The sequence below is a fragment of the Triticum aestivum genome, chromosome 1A (assembly GCF_018294505.1).
Source record: "Triticum aestivum cultivar Chinese Spring chromosome 1A, IWGSC CS RefSeq v2.1, whole genome shotgun sequence".
NCBI lineage: Eukaryota > Viridiplantae > Streptophyta > Magnoliopsida > Poales > Poaceae > Triticum > Triticum aestivum.
In genome coordinates, this window is record NC_057794.1 from 549,002,221 (window position 1) to 549,013,231 (window position 11,011).

Consider the following 11,011-nt stretch of genomic DNA (forward strand, 5'->3'; position numbering starts at 1 on the left):
GATGAACAATGGAGGGATGCTTTAGTAACTAGACAACATTACCTACCATACCGAGCACGGTTCAATTCCCTCGGTCGCCGCTACCCAAGGTCACCCATCAACTGGATTGCCTAGTACTACTACTACTACACCAGGATGAGCACAGAATTGAGCCCGTTTGTTCGTGCCTAGTACTTGAGTTAATATATCAGGCAATGCACTAGTAGGGAGGGATTATCCTTTTACTCTGCATATATAACTTGTCTGAAGTCTAACTAAGTAAAATGTTTGACGAAATCCTTTCTTAAGAAATACAACAGGAAAGATGTATCGCTTGAAAATTTATTGCATGATGCAGGTTATGATATTGTTTCAAATCCTAGATTTTAAATTTCAGAAAATCCAAAAGTGACCAGAAGTTCATGAAACTAAGCATGGTCACGTGATATGGCACAAATATTCCTACGTAATTTTTTTCTTCAATTTGAGACAAGCTGCTTATGAGAAGTTGCACAAATGAAGAGCCAATGTATTTTGGAACAAAGACCTGTCACATTAAGGCGAACGCTTTCACTATTGAAACCGTGGGCGTTTACATGCCGCCACAAGTCCAGCTTCTCATCGGCAAGTGTCGTCCGAGCAAGCGTGTGAGTCGATGGGAGGCGTGCAAGCAGACAGTTGCGCTGGCTGACAGGGAGGCGTGCAAGCAGACCGCTGTGCAGGCTCACCGGGAGGCGAGCCCTTTGACCAGGCTCCACCGCCCACCTTCGTCCCAACTGCTTCCACTTTTAATGTTGCCGGTGCCGCAGTTTAAAATCAACCCAGCACTACCAGGTATCGCTACAATCTTCTCCCTTCCTCTCCGATTCTCCTGTCGTCTACCTCCAACCAGCCTGACCTAACCATATGCCATGCCGCATCACGATGGTCTGCCCTAAGTCTTCCAGTTTCCTGAGGAAGACACCCAGCCGGAGTCTCAAGAACATAAGGCACTTTGGGACGAGCTTGAACCAGCCTTGCCGGAAGACGCCGTGCCTGTCCCCGCTCCCGTTCCAGCTCCCGTCGCCCCGACTGCGCCAGCGCCAATCCCCGTGGCATTGATGGGCTGGGAGCCGCACATTGTCGCTGATCTTGATGCCACGGGGTTCCACGAGGTCCCCGCTGACTTTCACATGCCCGTGCACCTACCAGCGCATGCGCCTGCGTGCACTGATGTGCGCACCTGTGCCGGTGTCCGTGCACACGAATGTCTCCACCGCGCCATTGCCAGCGCCTGTCCCCGAGCGGGTGCCAGTGCCCCCTCAGCGGCATGGATGGCCACCGTCGACCGCTTCCTTGCACCAACGCCAGTCGCCTCCTCCTGCCAGTTGACTCGCTCCTAGAGACCGAAGTCCAGAACATTGTGGCCTTCCTTGAAGCTAGGGCCAACGTCCAGGAGTACGCCAACAATGGCGCAAGACGCTGCCGTCGCCGTCGGTCAGTGGCCCGATGATACACAAAGCACGGCAGAGGAGCTGCTTCCCACCGCAAGACGCCACCGCCGCCGCCGTGTAATCTAAATTTGCCGTGAAAAATGTTCTGATTTCCATGCTTAAAATCTGAACGTTTATCATTTCCGTTTATTTTAGATCGATCGTCGTATGAATATAAAGTTGGAGTCAGACTGAATGAAATCTATGGTTTGATCGATTGAATGTTCTGCTAGAGCTGTATCAAATTAAATATAAAATGTCATCAAGTCACATGTATTCCTTCTCATCCAACGACCTAGACTGCTTCACGAGCGCTCAACACGTTTAGCGTGCAGTTAATTTCACGCCGAAAATAGTGCTAATCACATAATAACACGCAAATAATATCCTACTTAATATCCGCATGCACTTAATATACTTCCAAATTAACGTGCATTGCATGTACACATTGACTAGTACTACTAGTACGTGAAACTGGTGCCGTAACTTGTGAGCGCGTTCAGATATGGTCAACGGCAACATCGCCCGCGAGTTCTTCGTGTTTGCTCGTGCGTCTAAACGTGGAAAGGGAGGAGAGAGAGAGCACACATGGAACCCACCAATAAGTGAAGGCGAATAATACATGCTAATGAGCCGGTCCCACTAATGTACTAAAAATAATATTACATGTTATCCATTAAATAGGCCGTGGTAATATAAAAACATTATATGAACAAAGGGGATACAACAAACATTGTTGTTCTACGTATGTTGCCTATTGACGTGCGGTTTGAAGGTCCTGGTCGCATGTTCGATCCTCGTCCTTTATTTTTTAATTTGTATATGGGTCCAAATTTGTTTGATGACAGGTGGGCCCCTTTGTGTGTAGTTTGTAGCACTTTACTTTGTGGGTCGAAATTTTTTCCATTCCAGGTGGACTATCAGTGTATAGTTTTGTAGCTTATTTATAATAATTAAAGAGAACAACAGAGTTTTTTGCAATAATACCATGATGCGACGTTGAAGGCGAGAAAGGACGTGCGAGAGAGCAATGACCGAGCCAGAGGGAAATCAATTGGGGGAGGTGCGGGGGTTGCAACAGTGTTTGGAGTAGTTGTGGGACGAATGATACGAAAATATAATCTAAACCCACCGGAATAAATGCATACACAAATTAATTCAAGGTTGGAGTCCCCCTCGCAATGTAAATAGCTCCGGCTTTGCGAGGATGTTGAGGTAGCTTCAAACGTGTGGAAGATACGGCGTGAGAAAGTGAGGTCAATCGAGAGACATATAGATAGAGAGACAAAGTGAGTGTGGTCCGACATTCATTGAAAAGATATATATGATTTGGAGAGATATTGTCTGATTGAGCTTTTGGGAAGGATGAGGGCTGTAAGATAGAGCTTGATAGATGATCCAGTCCCAGACATGTAGATATATTTTGTGCGTGGGAGGAAGTAAGGTCAATCGATTACATATATAAAGGGGGGGGGGAGATTGAGCGAGTGTGGGTCGTCATGCGATCGAAAGAGTGAGACGGGTTGGAGAGAGTGACCTAGATAGACATTGTGCGTGAGAGAGTATACAATATGAATATGTCGAATTGGGCTCAAACATGGAGATATATCGTTTGTGTCCGAGAAAGAGCGAGGTCAATCGAGACATACACACACACACACACACAAAGAGAGAGAGAGAGATTGAGCGAGCGTGGCCCGCCATGAGGTCGAAAGAGTGGGAGCGGCTTGGATGTACTGACCTAGATAGACAATCTACGTGAAAGAGTATAGAGTGTGTCGATCAAGGCCCGAACACGGAGATATATCATTTGCGTGTCAAAGAAAAAGAGGGGTCCGAATTGGACTTGGAGTCCTAGTAGGAATCCTCGCCTTGGGGGCCAAGGCGCGCCTTGGCCGGCCTCCTCTCCCCTCCCTCCTTTATATACATGGGAGTGGTGCGCCTCCTAGACACACAATTGTTCCAAGCCGTGTGTGACACCTCCCTCCACCGTTTACTTCTCCGGTCATATTGTCGTAGTGCTTAGGCGAAGCCCTGCGCAGATCACTTCATCATCACCGCCGTCGTGCTGACGAAACTCTCCCTCGACACTTTGTTGGATCAAGAGTTCGAGGGACGTTATTGAGTTGAACGTGTGCAGAACTTTGAGGTGTCGTACGTTTGGTACTTGATCGATTGAATCGAGAAGACGTTCGACTACATCAACCGCGTTAAACTAACACTTTCGCTTTGGTATACAAGGATACGTGGACACACTCTTTCCTTTTCATTGCTATGCATCTCCTACATAGATCTTGCGTGATCATACGCAATTTTTTGAAATTACATGCTACGTTTCCTAGCAAAAACTTAGTGAAGTAAATATATTCCACTAAGGTTTACTCCTCTATTTTTAAGGATCGGTTAGAAATTCCCTAAGCACACTTGGCCAGCACATTTTTTGTAATGTGGTGGTGGGGAGAGCGGGTGCCCGCCCGGGGAAGAGGAGAGGTTGTCGTAGACGCAGCCAGGGCGGCCGGGCGACCGTACTGGGCTATGGCTGCTGTTGTGAGAGAAGAAGAGAGGGGGAACACTTTCTCTCATATGACTGATCCTTCCCAAATCATCAAACAACTGCTACATCGTCGATTTGTTTTTCCATCACACAGACTGACTAGTCTGATGGAGGGGATAAGTAATCTGACCCCTAGTGTTTCGATGAAGCATGCGCATTTAGTCACAGATATGCCTTTTTTCAATAGAAAATTTTAATATATTCATCAATCATGGCAGCACAGAGAACACTGTAGATAATAGAAATTACATCCGGGTCCATGGACCATCTAACGACGACTACAAGCACTGAAGCGAGCCAAAGGTGCACCGCCATCACCGATCCACCCTCATTGGAGTCAGGCAAACCTTATTGTAGTAGGCAGTCGGGAAGTCATCATGCTAAGGCCTCAAAGGACCAGTGTACCAGAGCAGCAACCATCGCCGATGAAGAGAGTTGTAGAGCGGAAAGATCAAACCTGTAACCACATAAACGAACAAAAACATGATCCAAATAGATCCATCAAAGACCATTACCGACTAAATTTCGTGAGATCCGATGAAGGCACACCTCTACATGTCCTTTGATAACGCTATTCACACCATCGAGGCGGGAATAGGACGTAGTAGACATTGTTTCTACTGAGAAACATCGTCACTGTCACATAGCCCCAACCAAGATATTGAACCTAACAAAAACGAGAACGGGTCTCTCCCGCCGGCAGGGGGATCCTCCGCACCTCCATGGCCCAAAGGCCAACGGAGGTGGGCTGGATCGACGGCGGCGCTGGCGGGAGAAGGAGACTTTTGTTAAGGAGGAAAGACTCACGCTCAGTCACAAATATGCTTTTCTTTTACCACATCATAAACTATGTCCAGGGAACCGACCAATCTTAATTCAGGGCAACTATCATGTGATCCGTAGCAAAGCACGAGTTTTGTGTTAATTTACAATAATATACATGTAGTACTCTCGCAGTGTCACTAGAATAGGAGAAGTGGCGCGCAACGACGCACTTAGCAGGTTTTGCGAAACGAGCAGCATCTATAAGACGTTATTTGACATTGTCATAGACTCTGAAAACGTCTTATAAAAATTATACTCTTTCCGTAACTTAATATAAGACAATTTTTTGACACTGTCATAAACTCCGAAAACGTCCTATAAAATATTATAGAGATGCTAGTATTTTATAAATAAGCGGCATGTATATAAAAATATATTTATTTTCTCCCTTTGCAATACACGGCGTATGTGCCAGTTGAAACTAGACGCCAACACAATGTTCACCCCTTAACACTGGGGAGCAAACATTGGGCTATTCTTTTTCTAGTAACTGGAAACACAATGGGTGGTTGTAATATATCTAGGGAAAACCTTCATGGGACTTTATTGATTGGCAGATCAACTTACATCGTCCACACATTCAAAGTAAACTTAGGTGACATACAGGGGACAAGGGTATGTGTCGCTCTATTACTTTTCCTAGGACAATGATCAAAAGAGATGGAGCAAAACCTGTGTGCAAGGTTAGTGCATTCCTTGTCAATTCATGTTGTCGGGCTGATGGAATTTACGCCATTCTTCATGATGTCGAGTACCTCCACACAGTCATGGTTTGACAAAGATCTTGTTACACCCAGTGGGCTGGCGAGAATTAGTACATCCCAGAGTGCATGCGCTTCAATGTTTAGTGCATCTGCAACACATGTAACACGACAGCTTTCAGGATGTAAATCTAAGGTCTGGCCTTAATTGGTTGTGCCTGACAGTGGCTTTATTGAAAGCATTGTTTTGAGAGCGTGTATTTTATTCAGGATGTAAACCTAAGATCTATGATCGGGTGACGACGGCGCTTGTGCACTGTTTCCTTCTTGAAGGTGTCGCTTTTGGAGGTTTTGAACTTCAGTGTTGTCATGGTGGGGGTTCGTGCTGCAGTTATAAGGATATTTTGTTGTTGCAGAGACTAGGCGTAATTGGTATCTCTGCGATATTAATATATTTTTTTTGTCAGAAAAAATATAACACGACAACAACTAGCAAAGATGAACACACCATGCTTGTCCCAAATAACAGAACTAGTGGCACCTGAGCCCTCATCAGCAAAGAAGGTTGTGTCCATATTCAGTTTAACAAAACCTTCCCTTGGATCTTCCCAACCATGGCATCGGATCACAAGGCTTGGCGTCGACGCTAATAGTAATTTGGTGTTGGCGCCGCAATCACTTGGGCTCATCAGGCGAGCATTTGTATACTCTCCTCATGAACAACATGTATCCGCTCCCATCACGCATACCATAATGTTGTAACAAACAATTCTTTCACTCAACTTGGAAGATGATCGCCATCTTATATTATTGCATTAGAAACTTATACTTGCTTATAGAACCGAAGATCTGATGAGGGAAATCTCTTCCGCTTAATTAATTGACGAGGCAAATATTTTGTCTAGTTTCAAAAAGAGAACTGAAGATCCCACTCGATCACCACACAGGCTTTAGAAATCTCAGTGTGGAGATCGAGGTTTCCCCGGACTTTCTTTGCCTTGCGACACCAAAAGAATGCATCTAGGGTATCTTCACAATGCATTCTGCATGGCATAAACTGCTCGGGATAATATGTATGTTGCCTAGAACAAAATTGAATGTCACAGTGCCACATAAAAGTGTGCAAACAAAAGATTTCAAGTCTAGAGACTTAGGGCCTCGATTCGTAGGATTCTTAAAACATAGGAATAGGAAAATTATAGGATTGTAGTGGCATGCCCACTTGAATCCTATATGAATAGCAAGGAGTGTTTAATGCCATAGAAAAAACAAAGGAATTGTAAAAAGAGGTCAGAGTGGATATTAGATTTCCTATGAAATGTAGTGCAAGATTTCATAGGGAAAAAATCCTATGGGATCCAATCATGTGAACCGAGGGACCAACATAGGAAAAATTCCTAAGAATTTAAATCCTCCAAAAATTCTATGGAATTTCTTTGAATCAAAGGGCCCTTAAGGTTTCTGCGAAGGTGTGGATAGTTGTAAATTGGCCATGTTATTTTTAGCATTTAAATTCAACTCAGTAAGTTATCCAATGATCAATCAAAAGAGAGTAAATTGCATAGGAACATTCCATGTTAAACCAACAGGCAACTAGAGTGGTCAAAATACAACAAAATAAAAACACATATGACATGGGAAGCGCAACAATGAAGAGATCAATCGATCATGTGGTGTCACCATTGCATGTGTTGCATTATGGATTTTGGGGGTTTCGTATTAATAGACCTAACATACTTAAAATAATATTTTTGTAACATTCAAAATATTTTTACACCAAATCGAAAACAATTCAAATACTTTGAAAACATAAAAAAAACAAGTATAAATTTTTTCAAAGACTTAAGAAATTAAAGATGTGAAATCAAGTGTCACGATAGGTTACAAATATCATTTCAATAATCTTGCAACAAATTTTCACTTTAAAATAGCCCCCCCCCCCCCCCCCCGCGCGATCCAAATAACTTTTGTGATTTTAGTTCAATTAAAACCACAAAGTTTATATAGGATTGGAGGGAGTAGTATTCCAATGAAATTTCATCTTTTCCAACATTTTTTCAGTGGTCACATCAACTTAACAAATGTTCAATAATACTTCACATTTTATTTTAACTATTTCATTCATATTACAATTTTTAATGAAGCATATTTTTTTTTAAAAAGTAAACAATGAAATATTCGATACCTATATGAAATGTTTATGAATTTGTATATGACTGAAATAATTGAACTTTGTGTGAAATATCTCTAAACTGATCCTGAAGATGATTCAAATATGACTGGAATAATTGAAATATCTGTGATATCTATAAATGATTTTGTAAAAAAAAGAGTTTTAAATGCAGGAAACTAATTAAATTTGATTGAAATATGACTAGAATAATTGAAATTTGTGCAAAACCTTGTGATATGTTTATGATATTGATTGAAATAATTGCATTTCCTGTGGTTGTCCGTGCATATTTTAAAAAAATGATATCTCACTGATATAACTCAGAAAAATGAATAGAATTGATTTCTTAAGAATGTGCTGAAGTAAATGCCAACTCTGATCAAAATATAACACACAAAAATATTTGTAGATGTTTTACTGGAAAATATGAAATATTTGTGAAATTGACTTGAAATATGCAAGATTGGTATACTGGAATAATGTCCAACGTCTGCAAGTATTAAGTAATAAACCAGAGCATTGCAGAGAATGATGCTAATCCATCAGAGCACGAGGGGTGCATTGTCATTGTACCGATGCACTCCACCATCCTTTGAACCACGTCCTTGTCGCATACGTCATTTAATTAGGACATTAAGGAACATACTTAAAAAATAACGATTACGAATGTAGACGCACACAACGACACAACGCCTACTGAAAAATGGGTTGGAGTTGTGGAGTTTCAAGATTGACGAAGTCACCACGGGCACTCCACTATCGACAGAAATGTCACCTCCTACTGAAACAATAGTTTGCATTAATGAGACACCAAAGCATCAGCTGAGATTTGATTGCTGGTGGGCTAGGGATACCACCACCCTCCTAACCATATATCCACTGGTTGGTTCTCTAAAGAAAGTGTGTTGAAACTATTTAAAATCGAGGATATAATTCATTTCCACTACACAGTAATAGTCTGTTGTGAGGTCCGAAGTAGGCGCCGATCACCGCTTTACTAGTTCAAGATATCGTGAAGTGTAGAAACCCTACATGCTAATTATTGTAGGTACTCCCTCCGTTCCAAAATTATTGTAGTGGTTTTGGTTTAAAATTTGAACTAAAACCACGACAATAGTTTTGGAACAGAGGGAGTAATATTCATCTGTCTAACTGTTCCTAACTTGAGTTGCCATATAAGCACCCAAGGTTCACTTACAGTTTATTAAACTACAATGGTAATTAAACAGTAGTTTGCCATGATACAGTTCTTACCGTGTTTATCGTACATGTGAGCAAGAAAATATTTAAGAGCGTCATAACACAACATCATAATAGAAGCAAAATTACAGAGCTAGCAATTCCTGTCCTTCACTAATTTATCCATGCAAAATTACAGAGTTAGCAATTCCTGTCCATAAATACATGTAGCTGCATGCCTCAATCCACCCCGCACAACCTTATAAAAGATGTCCCTAAAATACAAGCAAAATTATAGAGCTACCTATATATTCCTGTCCATAAAATACGTCTATGCGTCCATCCACATACTTCATGGAGAAATACACTGCAATATCTGCCGAGCCATTCACAACACTAGAGTGAACGCTGTCACTATGCTTTCAGAATTCCTTTGCCCTAGTACACTTCAAGCCTAGGTTCAGGGGTGCTCAGTTTTTTCACGAACTTTCAGAAACATTGCATGCCAATGCATTAGTAAAACTGAACGAAAATGACTCTTTGTACAACTTTGGGGCTGGCCGGCGTTCAACCATACAAGCAAACGGGCTCTCCGAACAGACAGCATGATCACGATGGTCGATGGACCATAAGAAAATGAGAGCATAAGTTGCCATCACGAAGAGCGACCTCTGACTAAGTAACGCCCAAGTATTCATCGTTCTCATTTCTCATGGAGCAACACACAGGCTACATCCAGGACATGAAGCAAGCGGGCAGATCAAACCATTTCCCCAAAGATCCTTGTAATTTACACCATGATGTTACAATTTGAACCACCCATTATGTGTGCAGTTCACCGCAGTTGCCTTGATATATGGCTACAACTCGCAGCTAGCGAGCGCCAACGCCTCACTTGCCCGGGACAAAGTTTGTGGCAAACGCCCATGCGTTGTTGTTGACAGGGTCGGAGAGGTGGTCAGCGAGGTTCTCGAGTGGGCCCTTGCCGGTGACGATGGCCTGCACGAAGAAGCCAAACATAGAAAACATGGCGAGGCGACCGTTCTTGACTTCCTTCACCTTGAGCTCCGCGAATGCCTCTGGATCGTCAGCCAAGCCCAGTGGGTCGAAGCTGCCCCCGGGGTAGAGTGGGTCGACTACCTCACCGAGTGGGCCGCCAGCAATGCGGTACCCCTCAACAGCGCCCATGAGCACGACTTGGCATGCCCAGATAGCAAGGATGCTTTGTGCGTGCACGAGGCTGGGGTTGCCCAGGTAGTCGAGGCCACCCTCGCTGAAGATCTGGGAACCGGCCTTGAACCATACCGCCTCGCCGAACTTGACGCCGTTGCGTGCAAGAAGCTCGGGGAAGACGCATCCAAGCGCACCGAGCATGGCCCACCGGCAGTGGATCACCTCGAGCTCCCGGTTCTTGGCAAAGGTCTCGGGGTCGGCCGAGAGCCCGGCGGTGTCCCATCCGTAGTCGCCGGGGAACTCGCCGGTCAAGTAGCTCGGGGGCTCTCCGGAAAGCGGGCCGAGGTAGAGCACACGGTCGGCACCGTACCATGGGCTGCCTGATGAAACCGGCTTGGCCTTTGCAGCGGTCTTGCGCATAGTGACACGGGCCTCACCAAAGAGAGCTGATGAAGCCACGTTCTTCACCGACTTGCCGGCGAAGGTCGAGGAGAGGGACATGGTGGTGGTCGCCATTGCGCTGCTAAGGTGGGAGGTGTATTGTGTGTTCTCCAAACAATGAAAACTGAAGAGTGTGGAGATGGTTTGAGACGTGTGGAGGATGGAGCTATTTAAGGAACTGGAGCTAACATAGGGGATTGTGCTCTGGTCTGTGTGTGTGTACCGACAAGATAGATATAGACAGGGAAAAAATCGTGATCTTCGATGCTATTGGTGCAGCAGGGATCTCGTCATCCCTCAGGACGTGGCAACTTGAGACCCAGAGAAAGGAGATATGTTGTGGCTAGGCCTAGGGATCTTGTTGGAGAATGGAGACGTGTGATTGGATGATGGATCACATGTTGATTCTCACATCATCAGCTAGCTCACGGTCTGCATGCAACGTGGCAGTAAACTTGTCTCTGATGAAGTAGGCGGCGCAAGTGTGGTCAAGAAAGTGATGGCAATTTTAGGC

At 44.1% G+C, this 11,011-nt stretch overlaps 1 protein-coding gene across 1 annotated transcript; it reads right to left on the reverse strand.

Moving 5' to 3' along the window:
* Positions 1 to 9,563: 9,563 nt before the first annotated feature.
* On the reverse strand, positions 9,564 to 10,705 carry LOC123065922 (chlorophyll a-b binding protein of LHCII type 1-like). The gene has a single exon (XM_044489115.1). The coding sequence runs from the start codon at positions 10,570 to 10,572 to the stop codon at positions 9,775 to 9,777; it is 798 nt and encodes a 265-aa protein (XP_044345050.1). The 5' UTR covers positions 10,573 to 10,705; the 3' UTR covers positions 9,564 to 9,774.
* Positions 10,706 to 11,011: the final 306 nt, after the last annotated feature.